The sequence below is a fragment of the Saimiri boliviensis genome, chromosome 14 (genome assembly GCF_048565385.1).
Source record: "Saimiri boliviensis isolate mSaiBol1 chromosome 14, mSaiBol1.pri, whole genome shotgun sequence".
In the NCBI taxonomy this organism is placed as follows: Eukaryota; Metazoa; Chordata; class Mammalia; order Primates; family Cebidae; genus Saimiri; species Saimiri boliviensis.
Genome location: NC_133462.1, coordinates 14,866,610 through 14,883,578, shown reverse-complemented (window position 1 = coordinate 14,883,578; position 16,969 = coordinate 14,866,610). Strand labels below are relative to the sequence as shown.

Sequence of the window (16,969 nt, the reverse complement as noted above, 5' to 3'; positions counted from 1 at the left end):
TGCAACCTCCGCTTGCTGGGTTCTAGCAATTCTCCTGCCTCAGCCTCCCAAGTAGCTAGGATTACAGGCGCATGCCACCATGCCTGGCTAATTTTTATATTTTTAGTAGAAATGGGGTTTCACCATGCTGGACAGGTTGGTCTCAAACTTCTGACCTCAAGTGATTCACCCACCTTGGCCTCCCAAAGTGCTGGGATTACAGGCATAAGCTACTGTGCCTGGCCTATATATATAATTTTATTGAAGCATATTTTATATATAATAACATCAAATAATTCCTGTCCTGCCTACCTTTAAATCACTAATTCTAAAGAGATTTGATCTTATGTAAGGGCAGTAGGGAGTTGTGGAAGGTTTGGAGCTAAATGGTGACAGGGCCTAATTCAGATTTTGAGGGTCACTGGGCCACCGTGAGTGGGGAGTATAGGCAGCTAGGAGGACCAGTAGGGGATAGGTGCCACTGTACAGGTGGAACAGGACTCGGGCTTGGACAGCAGCTCAGGAGGTAGCTAGCAGTCGGTGAGAGATTGAGGCTTTAAGATCAATCTTGATGGGTTGACCGAGGGACGGGGTACAGAATGTTTCATACTGGCGGTGATTATGAATGACATGGTGCCTTCCTTCCCTGCCCAGTCACACTGGTTCTTCTCAGCACCTGGGGGTGGATGGGGTGGGATGCGGCTTTGCTGCCAGCCTCTGGCCTCTCTCCCTGCAGGGCTGCTCGTGCTGCACTGGGAAGCCAATGGCTCCTCGTCCTGGGGCTTCAACGCTTCAGTGGGCTCTGCCCGCTGTGGGTCAGGAGGCCCCGGAAGCTGCCCCGTCCCCCAGGAGTGTGTGCCCCAGGATGGGGCTGCAGGTGCGGGGCTCTGCCGATGTCCCCAGGGCTGGGCTGGCCCACACTGCCGCATGGCTCTGTGTCCTGAAAACTGCAATGCCTACACTGGGGCAGGAACTTGTAACCAGGTACAGGTGGGACAGGGCACGCCTGGTGGGACAGGGCTGGTGATCATGGTTCCCCTGAGTCCCTTGTTGTCCCCAGAGCCTGGGTGTGTGCATCTGTGCTGAGGGCTTCGGGGGCCCTGACTGTGCCACCAAGCTGGATGGCGGGCAGCTGGTCTGGGAGACCCTCATGGACAGCCGCCTCTCAGCCGTGAGTTGCGTGCACCCACTGTCTAGGGATGGTCACCCCCAGGTCGTTCTCCCACCTCCACTCCTGGGACCATCCTTACACCCTACACCCAGGCCTGGTTCTTTGTCCTGATCCTAGCTTGATCCCTGATGTCCCCACCCACCCCCAGGACACTGCCAGCCGCTTCCTGCATCGCCTGGGCCACAGCATGGTGGAGGGACCCGATGCTACCTTGTGGATGTTTGGGGGCTTGGGCCTGCCCCAGGGGCTGCTGGGAAATCTGTACAGGTGAGGACTGCCCTGGGCAGGTGGGATATGTGAATGAGAGAACGTCACCTTGGGATGCTAAGAATCACCTCAGAGGAGTGCAGGACAGCCTGAAGGATGCTGAGACACTTCTTACAGGAGGCTCACCCAGGGACACCTGGGGACCAGTGTACTTATTTGGGTGGTGCTACCCCAGGGGATTGTGAGAGGACTGTCATAGGAAGGCCACCCCAAGGGTTGCGGGGGCATCTCTCAGGCAGGGTCACCTTGAAGGATGCTGGGACGACTGTAATAAGGTTGTTTTTTTGCACCCTGGCCCCAGGTACTCAGTGAGTGAGCGGCGGTGGACACAGATGCTGGCAGGAGCTGAGGATGGGGGCCCAGGCCCATCGCCCCGCTCCTTCCACGCAGCTGCCTATGTGCCTGCAGGCCGTGGTGCCATGTATCTGCTGGGGGGACTCACTGCTGGGGGCGTCACCCGTGATTTCTGGGTCCTCAACCTCACTACCCTGCAATGGCGGCAGGAGAAGGTGAGCCTCTCTCCCCAGCCCCAGCGCTGGGCCCTGACAGAGACAACCATGGCAGCTCCTGCCAGCTTTACCCCCAGAAGAAACAGAAGCCCTGGACTTGAATTTTATCGGCCATCCTGGGTCACATTGTTGTCCCGAGCCAGTCCCAGGCTGGGACACAGCTTTACCCAGTGGCGGGTCCGACTGGCCCTGAGGGGTTCACTCCCTCCTTAGCACTTCAGGGAGGACTGGGGGGCGCTGAGGCGCGCTTCTACCTACAAGGCAACCCCTGATCTCTGGGCCCGTTGGTGACCTTGGCCTTCCATCCCTCAGGCCCCCCAGACTGTGGAGCTGCCAGCCGTTGCTGGTCATACCCTTACTGCCCGCCGAGGCCTGTCTCTGCTCCTGGTGGGTGGTTACTCCCCAGAAAATGGCTTCAACCAGCAGCTCTTCGAGTACCAGCTGGCGAGCGGCACCTGGGTGTCAGGAGCCCAGAGTGGGACACCCCCCACAGGTGGGGCTGGGGACCAGGAGAGCGTATTCCCTGTGGACCTCCCAGCCATTCAGCCTTCCTGTGGGCTCTTGGTCCACTCCTGTGCTCTGTGGTCACCTGTCTCCCTCTCTTTCCCGTCCCCACCCAGATTCTCAGGGCACTCTCTTGAATGTTCAGGTTCTCTATCTGTTCCTCCCATACTGCATAATAAACTGCCCACTCCTGGCCACATGTGGCCACCGTTCCCCACCCCCAGGCTCTGAGCTCCCTGTTCCTCAGAGGTTCTCCTTCCTCGATTTCTCCTCCTTTCTTTGATCACTGTCCCCCTGTCAGACATTCTGGACACCCTGTCTCCCTCCCGAGAACCTGTCAGAGCTTCCTGCCAGTTGAGGACTCCCTTCCCTTTCCCAGAGTCTCCAGTGATTGTCCATTCGAACCCAAGTGAGAGGGATGGGTGGAGAGGGGCCCCCATTGCTCCAGCCTCAGCCAGGGAAGGGAGTGGGCACTGAACAGGCGGGCCGGGAGGTTGGCGGAGTTAGTGCTGTCGTCAGCCCCTCTGCCAGCCTGTCACCCTGCCCCTCCACAGGTCTCTATGGTCACTCTGCCGTCTACCACGAGGCCACCGACTCCCTCTATGTGTTTGGGGGCTTCCGTTTCCATGTGGAGCTGGCAGCCCCATCCCCTGAGCTCTACTCCCTGCACTGTCCTGACCGCACCTGGAGCCTGCTGGCCCCTTCTCAGGGGGCAAAGGTCAGGAAAAGAGGTCCAGACCAGTGGATGTAGGGGACAGGAGGGAGGGCCCCTCTTTCCCAATGCCCCAGAGACTGGCTCCATCCCAGATTCCTGCTTTCCCTCCTTTCTATGTCTTCTAATTAAGCTGACACCCCCACATCTCCCCTGCTTCCATCCCTGATTTGGGAGAGAACTTGAGGCCAGGAGGTCAGAGTCATGAGCTCTGCCCAGCTCTGCCCTGACTCTTGGTGTGCCCGTGGCAGGCCCCTTCCCCTTCCTGGGTTTTTCACTCATACAAAGCAGGACTGAGGCTCGACACTCTTTCTGCCTTTAAGGCCAAGGAGAACGTGTGTGGGAGGGCAGGGAACCCTGTCTGCACTGGTTAGAGACACTGATGGTTTCAGTCCACATGTTTCAAGCCCATCTTGGGGGCAGTGGGGGGCTAGAAGCAAGAGACTCGAGGAGCCTCACCCCCAGGACACCCCCACTGTCACTAGCGAGATCGTGTGAGGAATGTGGGTGGCTCATTTCAAGGGGTCTGGGTCAAATTCCTGGGGAGCAGCCCTGGGTCATGGGGCTTCTGGGAACTCAGGAGGGAGATAGCTTTGTGGGCTGCTCTTGGGGGTATAGGAGGTTTCCTGGAGGAAGGAGGTGAGATTTGAGGAGGAGGATTAGAATTGGCTGGGCTGGTGGGGACAGGTAGGGAAGGGCAGGGGTGGCAGGAGGGCTGGGAGGGAGCAGAGGTCAGTTCTGACAGGCTATCCTGTCCCCTGTCTCCCCAACAGCCCCGCCCCCGGCTTTTCCACGCCTCCGCCCTGTTAGGGGACACCATGGTGGTTCTTGGGGGACGCTCAGACCCCGATGAGTTCAGCAGCGACGTTCTGCTCTACCAGGTCAACTGCAATGCCTGGATTCTGCCCGACCTCACCCGTAAGTCCCCATTGTGGCTTCCAGGAGGCCGAGGGACATCCAGGAGGAGCCCCATCCCCGTCCTGGGACTCCCACTCTTCAGGTGTCACTGGGCCCCTGCAGACCCACTGGCAGAACTGCCGCCCCTCTGTATTGTCTAAACACCAGGAGATTCCCTCCTTCCTTTTTTTTCTTGGAGAAGTTTATTTTTTATTCTGACTATAAAAGTAACAATGTTCACTGTATATAATTTGTAAAATAGGAAGAAAAAAAAAACAGCCATAATCCCCCTCTCTAGAGACAACCCTATTAGACATGGGGGTGCTTCCTGCCTGTCTTTGCTAATCGTAGGTTAGAAGTGTGCCTGTCACTTGCCTTTTTATTTCAATGTGAGTGACGGTTGTGAGTGTATTTCTGGGTCTGACTTCTTTTCTTTTTGCTTCTCTCTCTGATCCTTTGTCTCTTTTTCTCTTTTTATTTGCTTAGAGACAGGGTCTTACTTTATTGCCCAGGGTAGAGTACAGTGGGGCTATCTTGGCTCACTGTAGCCTCTGCCTCCCAGGCTCAAGTAAGCAATCCTTCCTCCTCAGCAGGTATGCTACCATGCTTGGATAATTTTTTTTTTTTTTTTTTTTTTTTAAGAGACAGGATTTTGCTATGTTGCCCAGGCTGGTCTTGAACTCTTGGACTCAAGCAGTCCACCTGCCTCAGCCTCCCAAAGTGCTGGGATTTAGTTCCCTTTTTCTCTTAATCTGTCTTTTCCACTACTTCATGTCTCTCTATTTTTTTTTAGGATTTAAAAAATTGAGGTGAAAGTCACATAACATAAAGTGTACTGTCTTAGAAATGCAGTGGCAGTTAGTGCCTTCAGAAAGTTGTACGGCTGCCACATCTCTCTGGTTCCAAAACATTCATCTCTCTTCTTCTTTCCCTGTGTTCTGTTTTTCTCTTTTTGCCTTTGTCTCTCTCCCTCTTTTTTTTTTCGCTTGCTGTCTTTTCTCATGTGTCTCCTCTCTGTCTTTTTCTGCTCTTTTTCTTTTTCTTTTTTTTTTGAGACATAGTCTTGTTCTGTTGCCCAGGGTGGAGTGCAGTGGTGTGATCTCAGTTCACTGGAGCCTCAACCTCCTGGACTCAAGTGATCCTCCTATCTTAGCCTCCCAAGTAGCTGGGGCCACAGATAGCACCACCATGCCCAGCTAATTTTTTATTGTTTGTAGAGACAGGTCTTTTTTTTTTTTGAGTTGGAGTCTCACTCTGTCGCCCAGGCTGGAGTGCTGTGGTACGATCTCGGCTCACTGCAACTTCCGCCTCCCAGGGTCAAGCGATTCTCCTGCCTCAGCCTCCTGAATAGCTAAGACTACAGTCATGCGCTGCCACGCTCGGATAATTTTTTGTATTTTTTAGTAGAGATGGATTTTCACCATATTGGGCAGGTTGGTCTTGAACTCCTGACCTTGTGATCCATCCGCCCGCCTCAGCCTCCCAAAGTACTGGGATTACAGGTGTGAGCCACCACGCCCAGCCAAGACAGGGTCTTTCTGTGTTGCCCAGGCTAGTCTTGAACTTCTGTGCTCAAGGAGTCCTCCCGCCTCAGCCTCCCAAAGTGTTGGGATCACAGGCGTGAGCCACTGCACCCGGCCTTGCTTCTGCTCTCCTTTGACCCTGCCTTTCTCCTCTCTCCCTGCATCCCTCTTTGACTAACATCATGGTGTGGGTCTCTTCCCGGAGTCTCCTACTCTCTATCTGTCTGAATACCCCATCTTTCCTCAGGCCCAGCCTCTGTGGGGCCCCCAATGGAGGAGTCTGTGGCCCATGCTGTGGCAGCAGTCGGGAGCCGCCTGTACATCTCTGGGGGTTTTGGAGGAGTGGCCCTGGGCCGCCTGCTGGCGCTGACCCTGCCTTCTGACCCCTGCCGCCTGCTGTCCTCACCCGAAGCTTGTAACCAGTCTGGGGCCTGCACCTGGTGCCATGGGGCCTGCTTGTCTGGGGATCAGGCACACAGGTAACCATGGCGACGATGGCAGGCAGTGGGGAATGGAGCCCTCCAAAGGGGGTCCTGTGCTAGGCCACGCCAGGAGGGAGGCCACGGGAGTGTACTGTGTGGTTCAGGAAAGGGGAGTGAATCACTGCAGGCAGGATGGCCAGGGGAGATCTGAGTGGGGAGCGCTGCCTGGGACTGGGGTCTCATTTGAGAATGCTTGCTGGTGGAGCTGGGTCTGAACTGGGCCCTAAAAGAATGGTAGAGTTTAGACCAGGCGTCCCCAAACTGCGGCCCCCTGAGGCCATTTATCTGGCCCCCCACCGCACTTCAGGAAGGGGCACCTCTTTCATTGGTGGTCAGTGAGAGGAGCACAGTATGTGGCGGCCCTCCAATGGTCTGAGGGACAGTGAACTGGCCCCCTGTGTAAAAAGTCTGGGGATGCCTGGTTTAGACCATCAGCAATTCAGAAGTGAGGCTGAGACTGGAAGCTGGAAGGGGTCAGCTCAGAAAGGGCTTCCCGTGCCTGGCGGAGGCACTGGCTCCGTCCAGCTCCACAGACCCCTCAGCTGCGGTTCTGGGAATGCAGACATCCCTGGATGCTGAAGGTGCTTTCCTAGGCTTAGCAGACTCGCGGGGCTGCCCCATCACCCTCACTGACTTGAGGCTGCTAGTGGGCCTTATTCGTCCAATGGGTGTGTTGTCAGTTACCACAGGAATGTTAATGGTTTGATTACGGGGTGCTCCTCCCCCCAGACCCCACTGGAGGTGTGTGTGACAGTGGGCACACGCACTGCTTTTCTAAAATCCAGGATAGTCTGAAACATATGTACCTCTTGGGATTTGGGATAAGGGATATGGACCCCCACTGTGTGGGATAGGTAGTCACAGAAGGCCCAAGCTGGAGAGGGCAGGGACGGTCCTGGGTAGTGAGATCCGTGGAGCTGTTGTGAGGGGCAGAGTGGTGAGAAGCTGCAGATGGGGACCAGATTGAGTTGGGCAAGGGGCTGCAGGGCTGGGGAGGACGGGATGGTCAGAGAAATCCAGGAGGCAGAAGGCTTTGGTGGCTGCATGTGCTGCAGGACCTGGGGTGTGGTCCAGTGTCTCTGGCCTGGGTGACAGGTGGATGTGGGACCATCTGTTACCAAGTGCAGGTGGGGAGAACCAGGCTCAGGAGGCCTGTGCCTTGTCCATGTTGGGACACAGGGTCAGGGGCCTTAGCTCCCCAACAGGACAGTGTCTGGGACGCAGAAGGATGGGGTCAGGATGGTTGTGAGTGAGCCAGGCCTCATGTCCTTTAGGCTGGGCTGCGGAGGCTCCCCCTGCTCCCCAATGCCTCGCTCCCCGGAGGAATGTCGACGTCTCCGGACCTGCAGTGAGTGCCTGGCCCGCCATCCTCGGACCCTGCAACCTGGAGATGGAGAAGTGAGTGGTGGGGGAGGCAGGGACTGGGAACAGCAGGTAGAGGGCAGGGTGGTCTGCAGTCTGGTCAGCTGTCCCACCCACCCCAGGGTCTCAGGAACCACCGAGCCCTCAGCTGACTCAGGAGGGGTGCTGAGGGTCCCATCCAGCCCATCTTCCCCCACCAGGCGTCTGCCCCCCGCTGTAAGTGGTGTACCAACTGCCCCGAGGGTGCTTGCATTGGACGCAACGGGTCCTGCACCTCTGAGAACGACTGTCGGATCAACCAGCGAGAGGTCTTCTGGGCAGGGAACTGCTCCGAGGCCGCGTGCGGGGCTGCCGACTGTGAGCAGTGCACGCGGGAGGGCAAGTGCATGTGGACGCGGCAGTTCAAGAGGACAGGTGAGCAGCAGCCCGCTTCCTGAGAGGGGTCTTGGGACCTGGACTCCTGGGTCTCAGGGAGGAGGGGCTGGGCACCTGATCTCCTAGGTCTGAGGGAGAAGGGGCCGGGAGCCTGGACTCCTGGGTCTGAGGGAAGAGGGGTGGGGAGCCTGGGTTGCTAATCTGAGGGAGGAGGGGCTGGGGCTGGGCCTGGGCTCCTGGGTCTGAGGGAGGAGGGGTGGGGGGCCTGGATTCCTAGGTCTGAGGGAGGAGGGGTGGGAGGACCTGGGCTCCTGGGTCTGATGGAGTAGGGGTGGGGGGCCTGGACTCCTAGGTCTGAGGGAGGAGGGGTGGGGGGCCTGGATTCCTGGGTCTGAGGGAGGAGGGGCTGGGCATCTGATCTTCTGGGTCTGAGGTCCTAATCCGGGTGCCCCTACCCAGGAGAGACCCGCCGCATCCTCTCAGTGCAGCCCACCTATGACTGGACGTGCTTCAGCCACTCTCTGCTGAATGTGTCCCCCATGCCGGTGGAGTCATCACCCCCACTACCCTGCCCCACACCTTGTCACCTCCTGCCCAACTGCACCTCCTGCCTGGACTCTAAGGGAGCCGATGGGGGCTGGCAGCACTGTGTCTGGAGCAGCAGCCTACAGCAGGTACTGCACCTGGCCAGGACCCGCGCCAGGCGAGGGCCCATGCAGGTCTCCTCCTCTCTGCCCTGGCAGGGCCCTTTCTCCCACCGTCTCCTTTTCCGCCTCCCCCTTCCATTTCCTGGCTCTGGCTGCACAGCCCTGCTTCCTTCTCCTGCCACTATCTCTTTCCTCCCTCATTGCTTCTTGAGGGTCCCTGCTGGGTTCTCCAGCTAAGCTTCTGTGTGCGCCACTTTCCCAGTCCCCAGCCTCTGCCTCTCCAACTCTTGTCCATGGTATCATGGTCTCCCCATCCTTTCCATGACTTTTAAACATTTTTAACTTAATTTTGTATTTTTAATTTTATCGATATAATCCATAGGTTCACGTCCGTGACTCTTAATACTTCTCCCTTCAGTCTCCCAAACCATTTCTGCTTCCCTCCTCTCTTTCTCTCTCTACTTATGGAACTTTTGGTTGTAAGAAACAGACACTCCCTTGAGCTGGTTTTGTTGTAAGGAAGTGGGGGTATTTGATGGACTCTGAGAGCAGGAAGTGTTGCTGCTCTGTCACTCTCTGGCCACATGACCTGTCACCTCAGCTGTTCTTCACATTTCTCCGTTGTCTGGTTTCTCTCGGCCTGATCATCAACGCACATGGCCTCAGATGGCGGCCTTGACCCCCAGTCTAGATGCCTTCTAATTCCAGAGACCATGGTCATCTGTGTGTCTGTGGGTTAGCTCACGTTCTCCAGGAGAGACTCTGACTTAGGGCACCAACTGCACATCCAGCCTTGGTGTAGTGGGATGTGGCCAGGGGGGGCTAGGAGCATGTGGTCCAAACATGGCAGGTGAGATCCAGGCCTCCTCTGGGCTGTGGGGCGGAGAGATGATTCCTGAAGGTGGGGGTGGCCTGGGCGTATCCGTGACAGTCCGCCCCTTGGACTGCCTGGCACATGCTCTGTTGTTTCCAGAAAGTCCATTCCAAAGATGCTTCCACCTGACATGATGAAGCTGTTGTGGTGGCAGACAAAGCTATTTGCACCCCACCCCACTGCCTCCTGGTGAGAGATGAGACACGTTCACCTCCCACTGTCACATGTGGAAGCAAAGTCACTCAGCCATAGTCCCCTCCTCATTCATACCTCGATTGTGCAATACCCATTCGAGGCAAAACTACTCACCATCCCACAACCCATGAACTAAGTGATCAGTCCAGCCACCACCCAGACACTAGTAGGCAACAGTGCAGGGATGTGGGACACTTGTCATCTTGAGAGGTGGACTAAAGAAATCAACAGCACTTCCTGGAAATTTGAGACCAGGAGGGCGGGGTGTGGAAGACCAAGTATCCCACAGACCTTGGCATCCAGTGCCAGGATCCCTGCCTGGGAGTCGCACATTAGCTCTTACCTGGAGGTAGTTTGCTTTGTGATCAAAAGCTCAGGCTGTGAAGTCAGTAGGGTCTGGGTTTGACTCCATCTTTGCCACTTCCTGGCTGTTTGACTTTGAATGAGTGACTTGCCCTCCCCGAGACCTCAGTAAGGGTTTGCTAAAATGGACATCATTTCACTAGATCCTGTGCCCTAGGAGGTTTTACCAGTTAAACAGAGGAGAATTTACTTAGAGCATAGAGCAATGCCTGCCATTCAGTAAGGACTAAAAAATGGCTAATGATTATGCGCATTGTTATTATAATGAGCAGTGGTGGGAGGGCCAATCTGGCTGACACAAGTCCTGCCACTGGGAGGATTCCCAGTCTCCACTGTATGGGACACACCAAGAGGGTGGCTGAAGGATCCCCATGGGGGCTGTCAGTGTGGCTGGAAGAGCAGAAGCCCTTGTGATTTTGATCTATAGTAAGCACAAGCCTCTCGTCCCCAAGCCTGGGGTTCTATTGGTAGTATGAGTCCTCTCCAGATATTATTGAAATTTCCATCGTTTATCTTTGTGGGAATTCTAGGGACCAGAAGGCACATCCAGAGCCCTGGTGGCATGCGCTGTTCCCCCAGCCTCACAGTAACTGCCAGGTTCTCAGATGCCTGAAGAACTGGGGCAGCTAAGGAGATGGGGGAGTGGCTAGGAGGGGGCAAGGGGATGAGGTGGGGCCAGTGAATTGGAGGGCACAGCCTGCCCCGGCCCAGATGAGCACAGTGTTGATGGTGTCTGTGAATGTAAGAAAGGAGTTTTGCCAAAACTTCTATGAAACCTCCTAGCTTCGAAGTGATGGCCTAGCTGGGTGTGGTGGCTCAGGCCTATAATCTCAACACTTCAAGCAACCAAAAGACCGAGACAGATTGATTGTTTGGGGCCAGGAGTTCAAGACCTGCCTGGGCAACATAGCAAGACCCTCATCTCTACAAAAAACAAAAACAGAAACATTGGTCGGGCGCAGTGGCTCATGCCTATAATCCCAGCACTTTGAGAGGCTGAGGCAGGCCAATCACAAAGTCAGGAGTTTGAGACCAGCCTGGCAAATATGGTGAAATCTGTCTCTACTAAAACTACAACAACAAAAAAATTAGCTGGGTGTGGTGGCAGGTGCCTGTAGTCCCAGCTACTCAGGATGCTGAGACAGGAGAATTGCTTGAACTGGGAGGCGGAGGTTGCAGTGAGCCAAGATTGTGCCACTGCACTCCAGCCTGGAGTGACAGAGCGAGACTCCGTCACAAAAAAAAAAAAAAAAAAAAAAAAAAAAAGTGTTGACTTAGATTCCACCACACAAATCAAACATAATAGGTGTACAGGTGAGACCTGTTATGATTTGGCTCAAGGGCTGCCTGATTCTAACCATCTGGCATTGTTCTTTTTAATGGCTTTAGCCTGTGAGTCTGGGGTAGACAGCAGAGGCACCCCTTCCCTGGCCTGTCTCCTTCCTCCCATTCTCCCTCCCTCTCTTCAGTGAATTTATCATTGAGCACCTTCTTTGTGCTGGGCATTTTGCTAGGCCGGGGGGAATGTCAGCAGATGAGCTAGTCTTGCTCTCAGAACTTGTGTTCATACACCTTTTCCACAAACTCAGGAAATGCAGTGTGTGGTGTTGGGCATCCTTGCATTTAGTAACTAGGGAGATCACAGCAAAAAGTGCTGTCCAGGACTGAGGATTCAGGGTTCTCTACCCATCCCAGATTGTCCCACCATCTGCCAACGGGTTCCCTAAATTTAGATCTGGAAGCCCAGCCCAGCAGAGAATATGCCTCTGGCAGTTCAGCAAGGCTCAGCTCTTTGCAGGGCCTTCAGTGAGCTCAGAGCTCCAGCCACAGCAGTCAGGATTTTCTATTTCAGGATTCCATGGTGGTTTTGCTTTTTCCTAAGTGCTTTCAGGCAGCTGGCCCAGATTAATCTCTTTCCTCTTAGACTTCACTTATGGCCCAAGCAATAAATAAAATGCCTCATACACTGAGGGGCTTGGGGCTTCCCAAGAGCCTGAACCTCATTATGTACATTTTTTGGGTCCCAACATTATAAACCTGGCTTGTGAGTTGCTACCCAGCCCCTAACCAAGGACTCTTCAGCCTCTCAGTTTGGGGTGGGAGAAGCCTTTTTGCCTCAGCAGCCGTGTTTTTTCTAAGCAACTGTGGTTTGATACTATTTTCTGTCTCCTGGGATCATTGCCATTGTTCTTTTACCTGGAAGAAACAGAAGCGCCCTTCTCGAGGCAGTGAAGGGGAGCTCCCTCCACCAATACAGTGGTACCTGTTGGAACCCAAGGTAGAAAGTACAGCAGGGCCTCACAAGAAACTGGAGACAGAGCCTGGAAAGCTGCCTTTCCATCTGTCTTTGAGGGGCACGTGGTTCTCATCTCTGTCTCTTTCTGCAGCCTGCTCTTTTCTTGTCTGTCTACGTTCTCTTTATTTGATCATCATTTGCTTATCTGAACAATCCCTTCACCCCTTCCGGTTTATGTCCTTTTTTTGTTTAATTTTTATTTTTTATTGAGACGGATTCTCACTCTTGTTGCCCAGGCTGGAGTGCAGCGGTGCAATCTCAGCTCACTGCAACCTTCATCTCCCAGGTTCAAGCTATTCTCCTGCCTCAGCTTCCTGAGTAGCTGGGATTACAGGCATGCGCCACCACGCCCGGCTAATTTTGTATTTTTAGTAGAGATGGGGTTTCTCCGTATTGGTCAGGTTGATCTCGAACTCCCGACCTCAGGTGATCCGCCTGCCTCAGCCTCCCAAAGTGCTGGGATCATAGGCATGAGCCACCGCACCTGGCTATTTTCTTTTTCTGAGACAGGTTCTAACTGTGTTGTCCAGGCTGGAGTGTGCAGTGATGCAGTCATGACTCATTGCAGCTTCAACCTCCTGGGCTCAAAAAAATCCTTCCACCTTAGCCCCCAGGTAGTTGGGTCTACAGGTATTCACCACCATGCCCAGCTATTTTATTTTTTGTAGAGATGGTGTCTCACTATGCTGCCCAGGCTAGTCTGGAACTCTTGGGCTCAAGTGATCCTCCTGTTGTAGAAGTATTGGAATTACAGGTGTGAGCCACTGTGCCCAGGCAACCTTCCAGTTTCATGATCCCTTCCTAGCCTGACTTCCAGCCTTGGTCTGTGGTTACAAATGCTTAAGAGGGAAAATGTCATGACCCCAGCTAGTGTCCACTTTGCTCCACCTGTGAGGGGCGAGACCTCAAAGAGGGTGTGGTCTGGGAAGATATCCAGAATATGTTTGTTTAACCTTGTTTCCCACCTCTCTCTTCCCTGCATCCCCATTCCCCCCAATACAGTGTCTGAGCCCCTCCTACCTGCCCCTGCGATGTATGGCCGGAGGCTGTGGGCGGCTGCTCCGGGGACCTGAGAGCTGCTCCCTGGGCTGTGCTCAGGCAACCCAGTGTGCCTTGTGCCTGCGGCGCCCCCATTGCGGCTGGTGTGCCTGGTGGGGCCAGGATGGGGGCGGCCGCTGCATGGAGGGTGGACTCAGTGGCCCCCGTGATGGTGAGAGGGCTTTGGGGGTGGACGGAGAGGGGCTGGCCCTTGGCTGGGGTCTGATGCAGTGAACTTGGGAGTGCTGAGCCCCAGACCCAGAGGTGGGGCTCAGAGGAAGCAGAAGGGAGGGCATAGGCGGCTGGGGCAGGTGGTACAGGGGCCCTTCCCAGGCAAAATACTGTATTCTTGGTGCTAGGGCTGACATGTGGGCATCCAGAGGCCTCCTGGGCCTTCCTGTCCTGCCCCCCCGAGGATGAGTGTGCAAATGGGCACCACGACTGCAACGAGACCCAGAATTGCCACGACCAGCCCCACGGCTATGAGTGCAGCTGCAAGACGGGCTACACAATGGACAAGTGAGGCTGCAGGCAGTCGGGGGCCAGACAGGCTAGGGTGGGGGAATGTGGGGAGCAGTAACGGTGAGGACTAGAGGAAAGCAAGATGGAAGAAAAGGAAGCCCAAGGCATGAAGGCAGTGGGATTGGTCCCGGGAGGGTAAGGGTGGTGAGACTGAGCAGAGAAGAATGAGTTTAATAGGGTACCCCAATGACTGGGCATGGTGGTGGCTCACGCCTATAATCCCAGAACTTTGGGAGGCTGAGGCAGGTGGATCACTTAAGGCCAGGGAGTTCAAGACCAGCCCATAGGGAGGCCCCCATCTCTACAAAAAAAATAAAGAAAATGGGGTACCCTCAAAAGAGGAGAGAGGGTTGTATGAAAGGGGTGGAGGGCTAGATCCTGAAGAGGAGTTGGCGATGGGACAGACCAGGATTGAGCAGCCGGTTGAGAAGAGGGTGGGGTAGTGGGTGAGATGCTGGTCATGGTGCCATGAGGAGGGTGGCCACCTGCCCTGACCCCCACTTTGCCCCTGCAGCGTGACAGGGCTGTGCCGCCCAGTGTGTGCCCAGGGCTGCGTGAACGGCTCCTGCGTGGAGCCTGACCACTGCCGCTGCCACTTCGGCTTTGTCGGCCGCAACTGCTCCACGGAATGCCGCTGCAACCGCCACAGTGAATGTGCCGGTGTCGGGGCGCGCGACCACTGCCTGCTCTGCCGCAACCACACCAAGGTGGTCCGCCCAGGGCCTCAGACCCCCGACCCTGGGACCCAGCCCTTGCTGCTTAGGCAGCTTGCATCTCATTCTGAGCCCTGATAAGCCAGGGACAGATAAGCCAGAGCCCTGTCCCAGGGACGTGTGGAGACTGGGGGGACACCACCTGGGTTTGTATCCCAGAGGATCGGGCCTGGAATAGTGGATGGAGGGGTGCTGGGCCAGGACAGGCACGTGGGGGAGGCTTTGAGATGATGGAGGGAAGGGTTTTGAGCTCAGGACTTTGGGCAGCAGGTGCCCAGGGAAGGCGGAGGCCAAATCCCAGGCAGCCTGGGATTGTCTAAGTACCCAAGCCCCTGCTACCCTCCCATGGGCTCTCAGAACCTGCCCCTGTGCCCCTACGCCCTCCCACCCCTGGTGACTCTCTAGTCTCTCTGACCACCCTGTCCTCGGTTCTCAGGGCAGCCACTGTGAACAGTGCCTCCCACTGTTCGTGGGTTCAGCTGTGGGAGGCGGGACCTGCCGGCCCTGCCATGCCTTCTGTCGTGGAAATAGCCATGTCTGCGTCTCCAGGAAGGAGCTTGAAATGGCCAAGAGGGAGCCAGAGAAGTACTCATTGGACCCAGAGGAGGTGAAAGAGAGTGGGGCTAGATGCCTGGGTCTGGGGGAGGAGGGGCTGGGGGGCTCCTGGGCCTGAGGCAGGAGGGACTGGGGCCTAGACCCCTGGGTTTGAGGGAGGAAGGGCTGGGGGCCTGGACTTCTGGGTCTGAGGGAGGAGGCAGGTGGGAGCCTGGATTCCTGGGTCTGAGAGAGGAGGCAGATGGGAGCCCGGACTTCTGGGCCTGAGGGAGGAGGAGGTGAGAACCTGGACTCCTGGGTCTGAGGGAGGAGGCAGGTGGGAGCCTGGACTCCTGGGTCTGAGGGAGGAGGCAGGTGGGAGCTTGGACTCCTGGGTCTGAGGGAGGAGGCGGGTGGGAGCCTGGACTCCTGAGTCTGAGGGAGGAGGCGGGTGGGAGCCTGGACTCCTGAGTCTGAGGGAGGAGGGGAGTAGGAGCCTGGACTCCTGGGTCTGAGGGAGGAGGGGGTGAGGGTCTGGACTCCTGGGTCTGAGGGAAGAAGGGCTGGGGCCTGGACCTCCTGGGTCTGAGGGAGGAGGCAGGTGGGAGCCTGGACTCCTGGGTCCGAGGGAGGAGGCGGGTGGGAGCCTGGACTCCTGCATCTGATGGAGGAGGCAGGTGGGAGCCTGGACTCCTGGGTCTGAGGGAGGAGGCAGGTGGGAGCCTGGACTCCTGGGTCTGAGGGAGGAGCTGGTGGGAGCCTGGACTCCTGAGTCTGAGGGAGGAGGGGGTGGGGGCCTGGACTCCTGGGTCTGACGGAGGAGCGAGTGGGAGCCTGGACTCCTGGGTCTGAGGGAGGAGCCGGTGGGAGCCTGGACTCCTGGGTCTGAGGGAGGAGGGGGTGGGGGCCTGGACTCCTGGGTCTGAGGGAGGAGCGAGTGGGAGCCTGGACTCCTGGGTCTGAGGGAGGAGCGAGTGGGAGCCTGGACTCCTGGGTCTGAGGGAGGAGCCGGTGGGAGCCTGGACTCCTGGGTCTGACGGAGGAGCGAGTGGGAGCCTGGACTCCTGGGTCTAAGGGAGGAGCCGGTGGGAGCCTGGACTCCTGGGTCTGAGGGAGGAGGGGGTGGGGGCCTGGACTCCTGGGTCTGAGGGAGGAGCGAGTGGGAGCCTGGACTCCTGGGTCTGAGGGAGGAGCGAGTGGGAGCCTGGACTCCTGGGTCTGAGGGAGGAGCCGGTGGGAGCCTGGACTCCTGGGTCTGACGGAGGAGCGAGTGGGAGCCTGGACTCCTGGGTCTAAGGGAGGAGCCGGTGGGAGCCTGGACTCCTGGGTCTGAGGGAGGAGGGGGTGGGGCCTGGACTCCTGAGTCTAAGGGAGGAGGGGGCTGGTCCATGCCTTTCTGTGATCACACCATCCTTGCTTGACCAGATTGAAAACTGGGTGACAGAGGGTCCTAGCGAAGATGAAGCCGTGTGTGTGAGCTGCCAGAATAACAGCTATGGGGATAAATGCGAGAGCTGCCTGCACGGCTACTTCCTCCTGGACGGGAAGTGCACCAAGTAAGAGGAAAGGGGCCGGGGAGCCCCTTTCGAACTGGGAGTAGCTCTGGAACCAGACTCCCTCCTTAGTCCCGTGTCCTCAGTCAGGAGGGGATCACATCCCCAGGGAGCACCCAGGCTGGGGTCATGGTGAGGAAGGAGCTGGAATGTGATGCCGACCCCTACCTCCAAGGTTAGTGCTGAAGTGCAGGCCACAGAGCGGCCCGATGGAGAATGAGATGGGGCAGCTGAGGCCAGAGGCCTTGGAGCAGCCTCCCCTTTCCGTCTCCTTCCTTCCGAGTGTTCAGTGAGTGCTGGAGTCTGTGCAGCTCAGGTTCCAATCCCAATGGCAATTTAATTGCTTTGTGGCCTTGGGCAAACAGCTTGACCTCTGTGAACCTCAGTTTCCTCCTCTGGCCTGTTGCACACAGTTGAGCTCACATATGCGGCGGCCATCCTGGGTCCCTGCAG

At 56.6% G+C, this 16,969-nt stretch overlaps 1 protein-coding gene across 5 annotated transcripts in view; it reads left to right on the top strand.

Annotated features, from left to right (window-relative positions):
- MEGF8 (multiple EGF like domains 8) overlaps window positions 1-16,969 on the top strand; it is a 56,519-nt gene that overhangs the window by 32,657 nt on the left and 6,893 nt on the right. For 4 of the 5 annotated variants that reach the window (XM_074385583.1, XM_074385582.1, XM_010331065.3 and 1 more), the window contains 16 exons: window positions 716-963; window positions 1,040-1,150; window positions 1,299-1,417; window positions 1,719-1,926; window positions 2,239-2,419; window positions 2,985-3,148; window positions 3,916-4,060; window positions 5,810-6,041; window positions 7,319-7,442; window positions 7,607-7,820; window positions 8,241-8,455; window positions 13,159-13,366; window positions 13,554-13,713; window positions 14,231-14,423; window positions 14,866-15,036; window positions 16,389-16,519. In XM_074385583.1, the coding sequence (XP_074241684.1) occupies window positions 716-963; window positions 1,040-1,150; window positions 1,299-1,417; window positions 1,719-1,926; window positions 2,239-2,419; window positions 2,985-3,148; window positions 3,916-4,060; window positions 5,810-6,041; window positions 7,319-7,442; window positions 7,607-7,820; window positions 8,241-8,455; window positions 13,159-13,366; window positions 13,554-13,713; window positions 14,231-14,423; window positions 14,866-15,036; window positions 16,389-16,519 (2,824 nt within the window). Of the gene's footprint in view, window positions 1-715; window positions 964-1,039; window positions 1,151-1,298; window positions 1,418-1,718; window positions 1,927-2,238; window positions 2,420-2,984; window positions 3,149-3,627; window positions 3,779-3,901; window positions 4,061-5,809; window positions 6,042-7,318; window positions 7,443-7,606; window positions 7,821-8,240; window positions 8,456-13,158; window positions 13,367-13,553; window positions 13,714-14,230; window positions 14,424-14,865; window positions 15,037-16,388; window positions 16,520-16,969 lie in introns of all 5 variants that reach the window. The other variant, XM_074385586.1, reaches the window with a different exon arrangement.